Here is an 18911-nt window from a genome sequence, read left to right as displayed (position 1 = left end):
TGTGTGTGTTTTTGTATACAAGCAGGGGCGTAGATTAGTGATGCGCGGGTCGGGTATTTTTCCAACCCGCGGGTCCCGCTTTTATGAAATTATTTGGCCCGCCCCAGCCCGCCCCGCACCACTGTATATATTTTTACAACCCGCCCCGCCCAGCACCCGCGTAAATATGTAAATTCCCGACCTCAATTTCTCCCGCACCTCGTCTTCCATATTCACTTTTATTTCTTTGTTTTTGTTGTGACTGGCAGCGGTAGCTGCTTGGCACTTTCGTGACTTGTCACGTGACGTAACCTTATCAAAGAACTTAATAAAACATGAAAATAGATATTCCCAAATATTTAATATAGGCTATAGGGAATTGCACGCAACATACATGGATTTTTTTTTTTTTCTTTTTTTTATGACCCGCCCCAACCCGCCCCGCAAATAAAGTGACAATTTCTTTACCCGCCCCAACCCGACCCGCGGGTTACGAGACGACCCGCGCATCACTAGCGTAGATTACGCGGGGGACGTGCCCCCCCCCCCCCCCCCCCCACTCTTAAAAAGTAAATTCGTCCCCCACACTTTTTCATTGGACAGTTGTGTTCTCGATATATAGAGGTTTTAATGGAGCAATGTATATAAATGCAGAATGATTTAAAATTCAAAGAGACATGACGTTTACGTTTCCATGGCAATCAGTCACTCAGTTTGTGACGTCACTACATGCCCAGGCTCGCGCCCGCGGCCCATCATTCATTAGAGGTCAGTTGTCATGTGGGATCCGAATAGTGTTGCACAATGTTGAGTGGCTCTGCCTATTGCTCTTGTTGAATAATTAGCAAGTTTTGATGTTCATTATATGGAGAATAAAAAGCTGCCTGGACAAACATGCACTTATTTATTTTCAGTGTATTTTTCCGTAACTCTTTTGTAACGTCTTTTATTTTAACACGTATGTATGTTATCAGAACCCTTCAAATAAGAATAAAGATCATGTTGAACTGAGATTTTGCAGCATTGTGACATGTTTAACTGCCATTACTATACATGATGTATTTCAATCAAGTATAGCACTGATCTGATACAGGACCGATCTTAATTTAGGGCTGCTCTGGCATTATTGCACTATCTTTACGTTTTTATGTGTTGTCAAGAATGAAGAAGAAACAGTCAGCCTAGGTTTGTAGGACAGAATCAGGACGACACACAAGAAAAACACAGTCCACAGGTGAGAACAATTGATAGAGTGGCTTTTAACACCTGGCTGTTTTTATATTGTATAAAATCTATTAATACACAAGCGTTTGTAGGATTATATATGGACCAATCATAGAAAACACATAATTAGTCAAATATAGAAAAATAAAAAATAGCATTAGTATGATGAACAACTTCTCAGCTATCATTTTTAACTACAGTAGGTAATTATTAGCTTGCATATTGGTTGTTCATTAGTACTTAAGCACATATTAATTCTGTATTCTTCATGACCATATTCTGCATCCCATAATCCTAAATTTAACAACTACAACGACTACCTTACAAGCTATTAATAAGCAGTAAATGAAGAGTTTATTGAGGCAAAAGTTATAGTTAATAGTGAATATATGTTTATCATTCTAAAGTGTTAAAAAATAATTTAGGATACAAATGATTGGTTATTGTCCAGCAGTGTACTTAATTAGTTATTTTCTTCTGTATGTCACTATTCCCTGTATGTAGATGTTGCAAACACTACTTTATTTGCTGTAGACAGAGGCAGAAGTGAATTCAGATGAGAGTGAATGAGTTTCAGTGAGGCTTCAGAGGTAAAGATTATTTACAGCATTGTCTATGATAAGATATTTCTTTTAACAGACTAATCAGACTAATGTATAATAGAACAGAACAGAATAAAGAAGCATGTGAATGTGCAAGTATCCATTACTGTGTGCCATGTACTCTACATACAACACTCACAAAATACAATCTGAAATATGTAAACAATAGTAGCCTTATAAGGACATCTTTGTAACTTATACTCAAAAAGGTGCATATTAGTACCTTAGAGTACCAATATGTACCGTAATGTACAACTATGAAACTTTTTGGGGTAAATAAGGTACAAAGATGTGCTTTTAAGGATACTGTCCCAGTGACAAGCTGTTGTATTTCTCTCTTTCTTTCTCTTTTTCTTTTTTCTCTCTTTCTTTCCTTCTGTTTTATAATCATATATAATAATATAATCATAAAGCATATTAAGCAAAAAGGTATATTAATTATATATTACTAGCATTGTTTCAACCTCATTTCCTGTTTACCGCGGCGTCGACGACCACTAACCAATGAGAAGCGCTTGCTGAAAGCACAGATGAAAAATGCAATAAATCATCAGTATAGTCATAAGGCATCAATCAAGCATGCCTCGTCATTGTTTTCATAATCACCTCAGTAAAATTCCCACATGGCAATACTTACATTTCTATTCTTGATAACCAACATTCAAACAATTTAAATGAAATTAAAAATGTTTAATTATGAATCTGCCTGTTTAATGTTTACTAATTTGTCGTATTGGGGGGTCAGCATCAAATTCAGCATGGATGCACTTTATTCCAGAGGTGGGTCTCGTGTTAGCTGAGCTCTGCATTGTGTCAGATCCACATTGCTTTAAATGTCAAATAGTTTATCCATAATGTGAGACCATTGCTCTACAAACAATGTTTTTGTGGTTATTACAGAAGAGACACTTTTGATTTAGTTGTAAAAAGCTAAACATGTGAAATGATGCTTGGCTACTGGGATGTGTGATCAATCTCAGCTCTTTCTCTGGTCGTCCATTATCTGTCCCTGGCTTTTGTGGAAAATCTGTCCATCCTGGAGGCTGCAGAGAGATTTCTGCGAGGACCTGTCATAAGGTACTGTAAGGATACTATAAAGGAAAATATGGTCAAACATGACATCCTGCCATTATTCACAAATAACCAATTCTTTCTACAGCTATCCAGCTTTAGTTTTTTTACCAGTGAGTGGAGCATTTTGACAGGAGGACTGAACAACAATTCATCAACAGGAGTCATCCTAGTTCATGTTTTTAATAAATGTTGTTAATAAATAAGATTGTTGTACACAAAACAGTTGTCTTTTTCTTCTCAGATGGCTAAATGGCCCTTGGAATAGCTGTTCTGTAGCTGTAGGGCAACCAATAGTGAATACTAAAGCATAAATAAATATGAAATATTTCATTGGTCCATTTGATTACACTGTAAGTCTGATGGGCTGAATATGGTTAATATCTGAATGTAATTTTATATGTAAACTCACAACAACATATATATATCACTCCATCTCCTGTATGAAAACCTGAATATATAGGCTACAGTAAATCATGTAGCCTGTCCATTGATCCAAATATGAATATAATTAAGTTTTTAATAAATGTTTAATGATTTTTTTTTTCAAAAACACTAATTAATTTGTCTCCTGTAGGCTATGTATGTAGACCAACATTGAATATTTGCAGATATTTTCATCTGATATCTTAATGTAATTTTTATAAATTCACACAAAAACAACAAAACTCTCGTTTAGTCAATGTTTATGTACGGGACGGTTATTAATTAAATGTGGAGCATCGTGGTCTAATAATTTAGCTGTATATCCTCCTCCCCTGCTGGACGCATCAGGAACAACAGGGGCGTAAAGCGGCGCGCTGCAGGTCACGTGATTGCATGACAACCGGACACAGTGAGACCCTACTGGACACAGTAGGTGCGTTCGACGTGAAGCGCGGCTACAGCCGGCGATCAGCGAGAGCAGCCGCTTGCGGTCAGGGGCGGAGCTGAAAACGGATGTGTCAAGCCGGACACTTTCTGCTCCCGTTAGTGACACTCACGCGGTGTTTGCATACTCTATCACAGATGAAGTGAATAAAATGCAATATTTGTCAAATACACAGACGTTTCAGAAACGTTTTCATGAGCAACAGAAACACTTTTTATATACTGCTTAATACAGCGCCATCTGCTCAAGAATAAAGTTCAACGTAAACTATTTAAATACTAATAAAGTGGGGGTATGTATGCTTTCATCAGTGTTTTATGATAAACGTGACTCAATATAACATTGCGACTACAGTAAAAAAGCTTTTACTGCTCTAAAAACAGATTTATGAGCATTATTGGATTTGAAGACGTTAGAAACACACGTCGTTGTTGTCATGTGGTGAATTTGGCCAATCGTGAAACAGCTGTGTCGTCATCAGCGCTCCCGCAGTCGCTCTGGAGAAATTGCGCCGGCTGAGGCTGTGTCCAAATTCAGGGTCTGCATCCTCCTTAGGATCCTTCCTACCCGGTTGAAGGAGGAGGGATCCTCCGACGTCCGCAAAACCCGGAAGTCAGTGTTTGTGAATTTGGGCAGCCTACCCTTCTTTCAGTTGCTCATATCCTGTCGCCTAGCAACCGTGACAGCGCCAAGCAAGAAGCGGGAAAAGGACAAACAAAGAGTTATTCTCCTCATTTTAATTCTTTTGGAAGAAATAAAGCAATTAAATAAATTAAATACTTTCTTTGCTCGTTGTCGGAGAGTTTTTTATATCAGACTACAAGACAGTCACATCCAGGTAAGCCATTATAGCCTATTTTTATTTGTTTTTAAGTATTCTACTAATTTCTCCTACAAATTCATTGAGCCGAAGCATAAACTTTAGCTTGTTTTGTCAGAGAAACTCCTCTCCCACTCCGCTACCGCTCGCTTCGTCCGCCATTACGCTCTGCCGAAAAGAATTATGGGATAGGTAGGACGGGAAAGGATCCACCACACCCATCCTTCCAATTCGGGGAAAAGGAGGACGTATTTGTGGGCCGCATTTGAAGGATCCTACGAATTTGGACAGCCTTCGTCGCGGCGCTGTGACGTAACATCCTTCAAATGAGTACTCCGAAGGATGCAGACCCTGAATTTGGACACAGCCTGAGTCAGCCGGCTGCTCTCGAAACGCTATCGCGGTACTTTGATGCCACACGTGACAGTGACGTGTAGTCGTCGCCGGTTCAAGTGCTGCATGAAGTCGAACGCACTAATGTAGCAGGAGAGCAGCACGAGACGTGAAGAGAGCGGGTTACACGCCGACACTTGCATGTATTAAGCAATATTATTAAGTGCATAGGAGAAAAGTATCGATCTTATCAGGCTAGTATCGATATTAGGATCGATACGCTCGAGAGAGAGTCAGGTATGTTTCTGCAGTGTCCTGCATCAAAGAGTCAAAATGTGCTTTATTAGTTGAAGTTTTGAGTTAGTATTAATCATAAAGGTGTTATGCGACTGAAACGAGTTAGAATCAATTTATCGGCCAGCCCTACCCTCCTGTAATGTGAAGTCGATCAGATATCACACGCTGAGATACGTGTTCACGCTGTCTAAAAACTTTCACCAAAACAAATGTGCATGTTTAAGGCTTTATTTTGGGCAACTTTCACTACTTGTTGTAAAATTAAGAGATTCATGTTCAGACTTTAGCATATTATATCCTGGAACTTGGATGTGGGAAATAATTACATTAGATCCAAAAGCTAGCAACATATGCTACAGAACACAGTTAGCTGACTAGCTGTATACGATTGTGTGCTACGCTAATATAATACTGCACAGGCATTACTGGCTTCTACTTGTACATCCATATTATAAATTAAGTTTATTGCTGGCCTGTGGTTTTACAGTGCTGTAATCTGACTTATATTATTTTGAGGAGAGTTTAAAGGGTGCACGACTATGAAAATCACAGCTTCAGCGTGACATCAATAAGAAAAAGAATAATTTCATAGATATCATTAATAATAGTTGTTCATATTCAAATATGTATGAACTTAATACATGACCTAGATTATTTATTTAGCAAAAATCCTGTCATTTTAATAAATATTACATGAAATGTATTAAACATTGTTGCTGCTCCATTGAGCTCAGTGTTTAAGCTCTTCCACATTGAACATCTATATAAATACTTCATAAACAGACTTTAAATATTAACTGATGGCTGTCACTTTAAGTGATTTTCTATGGATTCTGTCGACTCAAATCTGCAGACTGGCTCTGATCTTTGGTAACTAGCATCATCTTCTCCAGACTGGAAATCTGTGGAAAACTGAGGCAGAAATCATGTGTATTCCAGCCTTAAGAGACTCCAGATAAGATTACATCCATTTAATAAGAGGTTCATAATGAGGCTAGTTTCTGTGTTCATCCCCATCAATTAAATGTTTATTAGATTACGTAACTGAATATGGACTAGTATAGATGTTGCAATGTGCTTTAATGACACTTCACTATAACTGATCGACTTGAACTGTTGCTTGATTTTAGTGTTCTGCTTTTTTGATTGATTTTGTATCTTCAAAAAAAATATTTTGACAATTCTTTACAAATTTTCCTTAAACAAGAATTTTTAATAAAACTTGATGTGAGCTAAAAGAGTTTAGAAATGTACCCATTAAGCACAGCCAGACGTTTTGAATTTAATGATGTATATGTTAATTGAAATGCTTTTGTTATTTAAAATCAAATTAAATATTTTTGTGTGAGAGATTAATATTTTATTTTAACATAACTTTTTGTATTGGAACCAATATCTTGTGCACTAAAAATGTCTCAATGTATAATTTTGGTGAGCTTAATAGGTACGTTTATACCCTACATCATATAGTTAAGCAATATCACAAGAAAAACAAGTGCAAATGTGATACCGATCTCTTATAAAACAGTTCAGTAAGTTAATATTGTGTTATATTAGACACAATGTTGTCTGGTTTGCTCAATTTTGCCAATGAAAATATAAAGACAAAGCAGAACTGTTCATCTCCGACCAACACACTGGCCAGGGGCACTGGATCTGAAGCGGCGCTGCACAGATCGATCGGTGAATGGCATCAAAGCAACGCCAGAGCGATTCAAAAGCATCACAGAGCCGTCTCTTCTCTATAGCTCTCGTGGTAGTTTGATGTCACACACCGATCGGTCTGATGGTGATGATCTGCTTCAAGTCGAACAAGCCTAATGACCATTCATAAAGAACCATTTACTTCACTCCTGAATGAATCAGCCATTTGACGAATCAAAGACATTTACCACCACCTACTGGCAGTTTTAGTTTATTATTTAGAGTATCATTTAATTAAAGAAATCATTTCATATTTCCATAGTAATAATAAAATAAAATGATTATTAAAGGTATAGTTCACCCACCCAAAACTGACAATTGTGTCGTCGTTTACTCGCCCTCATGGTTCAAAAGAGTATATGTAATCAGTTTTATCCTGAATCAAACAAAAATATTTCTTGCTGAAGCTACATTTTGTAATGTGTGTTTGATGCTTTACACCAGGGCTTCCCAAACTTGTCCATTCCACGACCCACCTAGACAAGTATTATCTATTTCAAGACCCACCAAAATATTTGAGATAAAAAAAAAAAAACAATTGGCATTACTATAAGCTTAATCTTAATTAAAAGCATAATATGGTAGAAATGAAGTATTTAAGAAAAATAACCATTTTATTTTATGGGCTAGTATCACTGTAAACTTTCACTACTAATATTTACGTTTTAATTTCTTAATTTACAGACATTATACCGACCATTTTAATAATGAACCATGGCTCTGAGACCCTCACTGTTATTACAACTCATGCGCGCCCGCGCTTCAAAACACACAACGCATGTTTTAAATCCCGGCCTTTGCGATTCGAAAATCACACTGAACAATATCGCAATTCTTAATTAATCTTTGTATATCGTCCAGCTCAAGGAAATGAGTGTATGTCATTTAGCTGCCGCCAAGGGGCTTTGTGCGACCCACCTTGTCCCACTCTGGGACCCACAGTTTGGAAGCCCCTGCTTTACACAACAATGACTTTAAATGATCTTTTGGGAGTAATTTCTCAGCCAAATTTGATGTGCCACATCATGTAATTAGATTAAAAATTGTAATCGCTTACCAGCTCATGTGTTTCCATGTGATGCTTCAATGGTACTTGAAAATATGAGACCAAGACATCACATCACAATTACTAAAAATCGCCTTGTATTAGGATAAAAATATCCACATTGGCATAAAACATTTGCCTGAGAAGTAAAATTGTGCAAAATTCTTAGGGCCAGATTTACTAACATCTTGCGATTAGCGCAAACCAGCTTTTAGTGTTAAAATACTAATTACTAATACTAATACTACTATCAGGATTTACTAAAGACGCCCAGTGAAGAATTAGTGCTGAAAAAGCATGGACAGAGTTATTTTTGCACCTGACCTTATTGAATATGCATTGTAGGAGTTTCCCTTTCAGACGCTAAATTTATGGGAGGAGAGTATTCAGATGAATCATGCTAAACGATTGTCGATATAACCGCCTAAAAAAGCATGTCTTCAAGCAGGCGATTATTTGCGCTGCTCTTGGTTGATGGCGCTGGTCATTATGGAAATGATCTGGCTGCATCTGTTCTGTAATGTGCACCTTGTCATTAAATCACAAACAGAATTTTCCCCTCCCATCAGTACTTTTATGGAATTGCGCTCTAACACTAATTTGCCCTGTTCAGTAAATCTGGCTTAAAAAGTTAGAATTATTCTCATTTATACAGTACAGTAATGTCATCAGACCTGTTCAAACTGACCATTCAGACACCAAACGAGTCCATCAGTGTCTGTCATTGCACCGTCTGTGTTGCTAAACCATTAACTAGAGACCAACATCAACTAGTGAACTTCATAAATGTAATCACTGCTGAGTGGGCTTCAGGTTGAGTGATGGAATGAGAATGGTGTAAAAGTGAATGTTGATATTTTGCCATTTTAAACAGATATAATAAATTCTTTACAATACAGATATCTTATCATCTGTTTAATTACTGTAGTTTTTGTGATTGTTTGTCTCTTCCATCTAGAGTCAGTGGAGATCAAACTGTTCAGATGCATCATGGATGAAACTCAATCAATTGGAGATGAAGATTTTTTTCCAGAATGCAGGTACTTTGAGAAACATTACAGCTTTTATTTAGTAGAAAAGCATATTTTTTGTGTATATTTTTTACAAGTTTAACATTTATTGAAAACAATAAAACCATAAAGGCTCCCTGAAGTGCTTTTCCTACATTTTGAAGTATATTAAGATGATTCTCATCATAATGGATTCATTCTGTTCTGTTTTAGTTCAGCTAAGCGGAAGAGATCAGAGGCAGATCCCAGCTGTGTGTCTATGAAGAGTGACTGGTCTATGGATCTCTCAATAAACTTTAACAGTGGAAAAACACAGCCTGTTCTCAGGTATAACATTATGATTATAGCAAGACATTTATATTATCATATATTATCACAGTTCAGTTCACAATTTCTGTATAAACACCATGAACACAATTATTATGAAAGTTCTCTTTAGAGTGAATTTGATAAGGATAAATGTTTAGTTGATTAGTTGCATACAGTAATTTAAAGGATGTCTTTTTTAGCTCCGTTCATCAGAAGGGATCAAAAGCAGAGTCCAGCTGTGTGTCTGTGAAGAGTAACTGGTCTATGATTCAGTCAGAATTTAAGAGTGAAGATACACAGCCTCTTCTCAGGTATAACATTTCTGTAAAAGATATGATCTGAACATATGATACAGCATATATAGTGCATTGTGCTTATTATTGTTCTCATGTAATAATGTGATTTTTTTTTTTTTTTACAGCCATGAAGTCCTCAATACATTTAGATCAAATCTGCTGAAGAAGTTTGAGTGTCTGTATGAGGGAACAGCGACGCAGGGAAACCCAACACTCCTGAATGAGATCTACACAGAGCTCTACATCACAGAGAGTGAGAGTGGAGAGATCAGTAATGAGCATGAGGTGAGACAGATTGAGACACAATCCAGGAGAGCAGCAACAGAGGACACAGCCATCAAATGCAGTGACATCTTTAGACCTTTACCTGGACGAGACAATGCCATCAGAACTGTGCTGACAAAGGGAGTCGCTGGCATTGGAAAAACAGTCTCTGTGCAGAAGTTCATCCTGGACTGGGCTGAAGGGAAAGAGAATCAGGACGTCCAGCTCATATTTCCACTGCCTTTCAGAGAAATCAATCTGATGAAGGACAAAACACTCAGTCTTTCAGATCTTCTTCATGTGTTTTTCCCTGAAACTAAAGAAATGGAGATATCCAGTGATGAATATAAAGTGTTGTTCATATTTGATGGTCTGGATGAGTGTCGTCTGTCTCTGGACTTTAAGAGTAAAGTGAAACTGTGTAATATATCTGAATCAGCCTCAGTGGATGTGCTGCTGATGAACCTGATTGAGGGGAATCTGCTTCCCTCTGCTCTCATCTGGATCACCTCCAGACCAGCAGCAGCTGATCTCGTCCCCTCTGAGTGTGTCCATCGAGAGACAGAGGTACGAGGCTTCAATGAGCCACAGAAGGAGGAATACTTCAGGAAGAGAATCAGTGATCAGAGTCTGGCCAACAGGATCATATCACACCTGAAGTCATCAAGGAGCCTCTACATCATGTGCCACATCCCCATGTTCTGCTGGATCTCAGCCGCTGTTCTGGAGAAGATGTTGAGTCCAGCAGAGAGTGGAGAGATTCCCAAGACTCTCACTCAAATGTACACACACTTCCTGATCCTTCAGACCAACATCAAACATAAGAAGGACTATGAGAAGAAGGTTACAGATGAAGACATGATCCTCAAACTGGGGAAAGTGGCTTTTGAGCAGCTTGTGAAAGGCAACCTGATCTTCTATGATGAAGACCTGAGAGAGTGTGGCATTGATGTGAGAGAAGCATCAGTGTACTCAGGATTGTGCACTCAGATCTTCAGAGAGGAGTTGGGCTTGTATCAGGGGAAGGTCTTCTGCTTTGTTCATCTGAGCATTCAGGAACATCTAGCAGCTCTATATGCACACCTCACCTCTACAATCAACAAAATATATGTCTTTCACCAAACCAAACAAAGTTTTTTCTTTAAACTCCTAAACTGGAAGAAGTCATTATCTAAGCTGCATCAGAGTGCTGTGGATGAAGCTTTACGGAGTAAGAATGGACATCTGGATCTTTTCCTGCAGTTCCTTCTGGGTCTCTCATTGGAGTCCAATCAGACTCTCTTACAAAAACTACTAAGACAGACAGGAAGCTGCTCCTATAACAAAAAGAATACAGTTCAGTACATCAAACAGAAGATCAGGAAGAATCGCTCTCCAGAGAAATCCATCAATCTGTTCCACTGTCTGAATGAACTGGGTGATGATTCACTGATGCAGGAGATCCAACATTACCTGAAATCTGGAAAAATAAGAAAAGCCAAACTCTCGTCTTCACAGTGGTCAGCTCTGGTTTATGTGTTGCTGACATCAGAGCAGAAGATGGATGCGTTTGATCTGAAACCGTTTACTGGAGCACGACATACAGCAGATGAAGTTCTTCAGCATCTGTTACCAGTGGTTAAAGAATCCAGATCGGTTCGGTAAGTGACACTGAAAACAAATCACTCCACTTTAAAAACATGACCACATGATTTTAGCAGTTGCTTTCTTACCAAAGAAACAAAATGGAGAAAATCTAACAGAATCACATTTCTGGCTGTGAGAAGAAGTATTTGAGACACGCGTACTAAACCAGCTGAGAATGTTTTTGTGTGTCTGCGTGAGAGCTGATGATTGTAGAGCTCAGTGTGGACAATGAAGGATTTAAACGGACAGCTAATAGATTTGGACTGCTTGTTCTCTAATCAGAATCAGCTTTATTCGCTAAGTGTGCGCAAACACACAAGGAATTTGTTGTGGTTTTTAAGAAGCTGTTGGTACATACATGCAAACACATACTAGGGATGCAATGATACCATTTTTTTCAGAACTCATACGATACCGAAAATTCTGAGTATCTGCCGATACTGATCCAATCCGATACCAGCGCAGTTTTTTTTAATCAATGTAGATTTTCTATACTTCTGTGTGTTGACCTAATCATCCCTCTGTGTGTTAAACACGATCGACTACATATAGATAACTTACTAAAAAACTACTATTATAAACTAGCTTAGTGGATAATTCAGCAACAAAAGATGCTCTAGAAAAATCATGGGTGCACAATAATTTTATAAAACCTAGTGAAACATTTTTATTTACAAATAAAAGTGAATAAGTGTAGGACTAAATCTGGTAAAATGGTACAGATTGCTCTTTGTATAGTTGTAAAATACATTCATGAAAAAATAAGCAAATACATTTATGTATAAATATACATAAATGGGTAAACATAAGGCAGATATAAAAGATTAAAATCTATTATTTAGTTGCAGATCTCTTGCACACAATCACAGCAGTGAGTCTGGGACCCATAGACATCACCAGACTCTTGGTCTCATCCTTTGAAATACTTTTCCCAGCCTTTAATGCAGACAATCCCAGTTGTTGCTTGTTTTGGGGAGTTTCTGCCTTTCCTCTCCTCTTCAGCAATTCATGTTCAATCAGATTTAAATCTGGAGATTGACTTGGGCAATCTAACACTTTCCATTTCTTTGCTCTTATAAATTCCTTGACTGAACTGGCAGGGTGTTTTGGGTCATTGTCCTGATGCAATATGAAGCACTTCCCAATGATTCTGGTGGCATTTTCTTGAATATTGGTAGGCAGGATGGTTTTGTACCCTTCCAAATTCATTCTGCTGCTGTCATCATACATTAAGTCATCAGTAAAGTTGAGAGGGCCTGTTCCAGAGACAGCCATGCATGCCCATGCCATGACACCACCTCCACCATGCTTTACAGATGAGGCTGTATGCTTGGGATCATTGCAGTTCCCTTTTTTTCTCCACATTTTTGCTTTCCCATCACTTAGATAAAGGTTCATCTTTGTCTCATCGGTCCATAAACACAGTTCCAAAACTCTTCTGGCTCACCTTTGTGCTTTTTTGCAAACTCTAATCTTGCCTTTCTATTTTTGGTGCTGGTCAGAGGTTTGCATCTTGCTGTGTAGCATCTGTAATTCTGTGTCAAAGTCTCCTGAGGACAGTAGATTGTCAGAGCATCACCCCAGCTTTCTGGAAGTTGTTGCTGATTTTACAGACACGTCTTTTAGGTTTAATTTTCACAGCTTTTATGATTTGTCTGTCATCAGCTACTGTTGTTTTCTCAGCCGATCAGGTCGTTGTTGGTTGCTGGTGGTTTCCAAACTCTTGATTTCTCCATGTCCTTTGTTTTTGCTAGCGCTCTAACTGACTTCCTCTTTTCTTTTAGCATCCAAATTGCTTGCTTTTCTCTCTCAGTCAGCTCCCTCGTCTTCATCCTTGTTTGAGCTTGTTTTACCATAGAATATCAGTGTAGGTGAACATCTGATGTTGGTACAGTGCTCTCAGAGGAAAACAGTTGGAAGAGACTGACAGTCAGCAGGGTTCATCTGTGGTGCAGGTATCTGATTCAATAAAATACAAAAAAAAAATTGTGAGTGTGTTAATATCAGGAGCATCTGTGTGTGTATGTGTGTGTATATACACACACACACACACACACACACACACACACATATATATATACATTTACAGGTGCTGGTCATAAAATTAGAATATCATGAAAAAGTTTATTTATTTCAGTAATACCATTCAAAAAGTGAAACTTGTATATTAGATTAATTCGTTACACACAGACTGATATATTTCAAATGTTTATTTCCTTTAATTTTGATGATTATAACTGACAACTAATGAAAGTCCCAAATTCAGTATCTCAGTAAATTAGAATATCAATTAAGACCAATGCAAAAAAAAAGATTTTTAGAAATGTTGGCCAACTGAAAAGTATGAGCATGTACAGCACTCAATATTTAGTTGGGGCTCCTTTGGCCTGGATTACTGCAGCAATGCGGCGTGGCATGGAGTCGATCAGTCTGGGGCACTGCTCGGGTGTTATGAGAGCCCATGTTGCTCTGATGGTGGCCTTCAGCTCTTCTGAATTGTTGGGTCTGGCGTATTGCATCTTCCTCTTCACAATACCCCATAGGTTTTCTATGGGGTTAAGGTCAGGCGAGTTTGCTGGCCAAGAACAGGGATACCATGGTCCTTAAACCAGGTACTGGTAGCTTTGGCAGTGTGTGCAGGTGCCAAGTCCTGTTGGAAAATGAAATCTGCATCTCCATAAAGTTGGTCAGCAGCAGGAAGCATGAAGTGCTCTAAAACTTCCTGGTAGACGGCTGCGTTGACCTTGGACCTCAGAAAACACAATGGACCAACACCAGCAGATGACATGGCACCCCAAACCATCAATGACTGTGGAAACTTTACACTGGACCTCAAGCAACGTGGATTATGTGCCTCTCCTCTCTTCCTCCAGACGCTGGGACCTTGATTTCCAAAGGAAATGCAAAATGTACTTTCATCAGAGAACATAACTTTGGACCACTCAGCAGCAGTCCAGTCAAGACGCTTCTGACGCTGTCTCTTGTTCAAGAGTGGCTTGACACAAGGAATGCGACAGCTGAAACCCATGTCTTGCATACGTCTGTGCTGGTGGTTCTTGAAGCACTGACTCCAGCTGCAGTCCACTCTTTGTGAATCTCCCCCACATTTTTGAATGGGTTTTGTTTCACAATCCTCTCCAGGGTGCGGTTATCCTTATTGCTTGTACACTTTTTTCTACCACATCTTGTCCTTCCCTTCGCCTCTCTATTAATGTGCTTGGACACAGAGCTCTGTGAACAGCCAGCCTCTTTAGCAATGACCTTTTGTGTCTTGCCCTCCTTGTGCAAGGAGTCAATGGTGGTCTTTTGGACAACTGTCAAGTCAGCAGTCTTCTCCATGATTGTGTAGCCTACAGAACTAGACTGAGAGACCATTTAAAGGCAAGTGAAGTCTTGGGCGTTGGCTGAGGATGCGGAGTTGGTCTGGTTGAAGTTTGAAGCGAGTGCAGTCGGAGCTGGACTTTGTAGCAAACTTACATTAGAACACGAAACTCCACGGAAAGAAAAGAAACTAAAGTAAAAGAATAAAATAAAAGGATGTAACGAGACTAAGTTGTTTTCCTTCTCATTATGGCACATGGGCCAGAAGAGAAGAGGAGAGAGAGAGAGAGCGCAACTAGAGGGCGGCAAGAGAAGAGTACTAAGAGAGAGAATTTTACGATGTCCTGAGTTTTTAAACTCGGCTTCCAGACCGTCCCCTCTGGACGTCTTGACCAATTAGATACTGTCCTTGCTTGGGGTGTTGCTCTGTTCCTCCACCAAATCATAAATCAACTTGTTATCTGTTCAGTCAGAGGTCCGAACTTTACAGGCTCTTGCAAAGTATACTTTCGTCCATGATTTCTAATACCAAGACTATGATGCATTTGACACAGAATTTATTGGAAGAAACATTTAAAGCATGAATTTTCAAACTCGTACATACTAAACATGAATATAAATACTTCAGCTATTCAATACTTATTAAAAGCAAGACATATTGAGTGATTAAAACAAGGATATTCAAATGGGTTACATACACAATATGCAGTTATGCATAGAAATTATTAGTTTCATTAAAATTGAAAATGAAAGTCTTTATGAGTTCTATGGAGAACGAAGGCATGTTCTTTAGACAAAGGAATGTTGGTTTGGACTGTCTTCTATGTGGGGGAGAAGTCAGTCTAAGGAAGCTTGTGAATTCAATCGTGGAACACATGATGGCCATCTCTTTGACAATCAGTCTTGATTATTTGCAACAAATTTGACAGTCTCCTTCTTGAATTGGAATTATCAATAAGTCTGATTCAGTCTCTGATATCCTACAGTGGTAACAAGGCATGATGGATCCATGTTCTCATTCTGTTTACGCCAAATTCTGACTCTACCATCTGAATGTCTCAACAGAAATCGAGACTCGTCAGACCAGGCAACATTTTTCCAGTCTTCAAATGTCCAATTTTGGTGAGCTCGTGCAAATTGTAGCCTCTTTTTCCTATTTGTAGTGGAGATGAGTGGTACCCGGTGGGGTCTTCTGCTGTTGTAGCCCATCCGCCTCAAGGTTGTGCGTGTTGTGGCTTCACAAATGCTTTGCTGCATACCTCGGCTGTAACGAGTGGTTATTTCAGTCAAAGTTGCTCTTCTATTAGCTTGAATCAGTCGGCCCATTCTCCTCTGACCTCTAGCATCAACAAGGCATTTTCGCCCACAGGACTGCCGCATACTGGATGTTTTTCCCTTTTCACACCATTCTTTGTAAACCCTAGAAATGGTTGTGCGTGAAAATCCCAGTAACTGAGCAGATTGTGAAATACTCAGACCGGCCCGTCTGGCACCAACAACCATGCCACGCTCAAAATTGCTTAAATCACCTTTCTTTCCCATTCTGACATTCAGTTTGGAGTTCAGGAGATTGTCTTGACCAGAACCACACCCCTAAATGCATTGAAGCAACTGCCATGTGATTGGTTGATTAGATAATTGCATTAATGTGAAATTGAACAGGTGTTCCTAATAATCCTTTAGGTGAGTGTACTTGGCAATAAAGCTTTTTCTGAATCTGATTCTGAATCTAATAGTGCTGTTTTCTATCTTTTCAAATTAAAACACTTAAATCATAGGAAAGCACCTTATGACTGTTTTATCTGTCATTCTTTATGAATCTGTAGCCTATATTGTGATGGGGTTTCATTCAGAGTACTAGTAATCAGGATTTGGTCATCTGAATCATTGAGTTTGTATTGGTTTTTTTATCTTCATCATCTTGTGTTTATTTAAGGCCAGTTATTGTCCATGCATGTGGGCTAGTTGAGTTGTTGTGTTTTCATTTTTCTTTGACTTTGGACCCTTTTTATTTATTCATTTAAATAAATGCAAACTTGCTGTAACTGGATCCACTCTTCCTGCTGCTTCGTCATGCCAGGTGTTTTATGAAGAGCTGAATTACTTTATACATGCATTTAAATATACATTTAAAATATAAAGGAAGCCATTTAAAAAATGTTATAGCCTTAAATTATTTTTTAAAGTTAAAACCAAGATGTATTTATTGATTATTGAATTTACATCAAGAGTCAAAGATTTCTTATAGTTATAGGTCCTCCAGATTATAAAGTCTACCTGATAAACATATTAATATCAGTTTATTTTGTTCTCTTCACAGGCTGTGTGGTTGTAATCTCACTGCTCAGTCCTGTGAAAGATTTTCTTCAACTCTACAATCCTCAAACTCTGTCCTGAGAGAGCTGGACCTGAGTAATAATGACGTGCAGGATTCAGGAATAAAGCTTCTTTCAGATGGACTGAAGAGTCCGAACTGTCATCTTAAGATTCTTAGGTTTGAGATTCAAATACTTGATTGATATTTTTACAATTACATTAATTACTAAAAATCACACTGCTAAAATTTATTCTGCATACAATGTGTTTTTCTTTTTCAGACTTTCCAATAGTAATCTCACTGCTCAGTCTTGTGAGACTTTGTCATCAGTTTTACATTCCTCAAACTCTGTCCTTAGAGAGCTGGACCTAAATAACAATGACCTGAAGGATTCTGGAATGAAGTTGCTTTCAGATGGACTGAAGAGTCCAAACTGTCAGCTGGAGATACTGAGGTTTGAGTTTCAAATACTTGATTTATTTTTTGCATTACATTAATTACTAAACATCACACTGCTGATATTTATTCTGTATCCAATAACTTTGTTTTTCTTGTTCAGATTGCCATCGTGTAATCTTACTGATCAGTCTTGTGAGAGATTGTCATCAGTTTTGCAGTCATCAGACTCTGTCCTGAGAGAGCTGGACCTGAGTAACAATGACCTGAAGGATTCAGGAATGAAGCTGCTCTCTTATGTACTGAGGAGTCCAAACTGTCAACTGGTTATATTGAGGTAAATGGTTTTTGATAAAAATAAATAAAAATGCTTAGTGTGGTTATTAAATTGTAAAGCTTGTGATGTATGACGCTATGTTCATTTACATGCAAGAAGCTCATGATCAAGTGTTTTTAGTGTTTCGGAGTGGCTCGTTTCACATTAAATGCTGCTCCACACAAACGTCATCTAATGGAAGTGTTGTCAGTTGGGGTCACTTATAACATGGATGTGTAAATGCAATATGTTTCAAACATCTTACCAACTTCTTTTATTTGATTGGCCATCTCAATCATTTTGACCTTGACAAGTGTTCGTACACAGCTGAGGCAGACTAGCCTAAAAAAACTAAAAACTTTTTAAACATTTTGTCATCTGAACAACAAACCAATCGCGTGCATAATGAAGTGCAGCAGAGCAGAAGGAAGAATATCAAATACTGAAGAGGCAATTTGCCTTTATAATTGTAAGGGGACATGTCCTGCTCAGTGTCTGTGGTTACCCATGGGACAAAATAACTATAGCATATACATCACTGACTTTAACACATTTTGACCTTTCTGTTAAAAAAAATCTAAGATCCAATCAAACAACAAATTTAAAATCAATATTAAATTGAGAATTTCTCTATTAACAAATGTGGCTTAATTGTATTAAAAGAGAAATCAGTACATAACAGTGCACATTTTACGTTTTTGTAAATGATTATAAACTAGATTTAGAAGATAAATAAATAGCATTTTCCTCACCTCTACCTTCTCTATAGGTGAATTGTAATAGGTTAAAGCATGTCTCAATCTGCTGTGAAATAAATTCCTTTACTGTTTTTTTTTTTCAAAACATTTCATAATTAAAGTAAGTTGCATAATTAGTGTGTATGACTTTCACTTTAGAACAGGGGGTCAAATTGTCTTTATTGCACTATTTTAGTGATATACAATTGCAACTAAACATAATTACTAGCTTTATATTGTCAGTTACCTGGATGGTGAACCACTGAAATATACCCAAGTACATTACTACACAAAAATAATATGGTGTGCTAAGTTGTAAATAACGGCTAAAAGACATTTACTGTACACTCAGTTAATTATTAATTACTAGTTT

The 18911-nt window shown here is 38.1% G+C and overlaps 1 protein-coding gene across 2 annotated transcripts in view; it reads left to right on the top strand.

The window, feature by feature from the left end:
- The first annotated feature begins 4246 nt into the window (after nt 1–4246).
- Nucleotides 4247–18911, top strand: part of LOC306858582 (NLR family CARD domain-containing protein 3-like) — a 29952-nt gene continuing 15287 nt past the window's right edge. Inside the window, exons 1-8 of one of the 2 annotated variants that reach the window (XM_079399172.1) lie at nt 4247–4585; nt 8905–8986; nt 9170–9283; nt 9466–9576; nt 9687–11465; nt 17093–17266; nt 17370–17543; nt 17649–17822. In XM_079399172.1, the coding sequence (XP_079255298.1) occupies nt 8937–8986; nt 9170–9283; nt 9466–9576; nt 9687–11465; nt 17093–17266; nt 17370–17543; nt 17649–17822 (2576 nt within the window). In that variant the 5' untranslated portion in view covers nt 4247–4585; nt 8905–8936. Of the gene's footprint in view, nt 4586–4884; nt 5198–8904; nt 8987–9169; nt 9284–9465; nt 9577–9686; nt 11466–17092; nt 17267–17369; nt 17544–17648; nt 17823–18911 lie in introns of those variants that run through there. The other variant, XM_079399171.1, reaches the window with a different exon arrangement.

The sequence above is a fragment of the Barbus barbus genome (assembly GCF_936440315.1).
Source record: "Barbus barbus genome assembly, chromosome: 39".
Taxonomy (NCBI): Eukaryota; Metazoa; Chordata; class Actinopteri; order Cypriniformes; family Cyprinidae; genus Barbus; species Barbus barbus.
The sequence above is the reverse complement of the archived record's forward strand: the minus strand, read 5'-3'. Positions and strand labels throughout refer to the sequence as shown.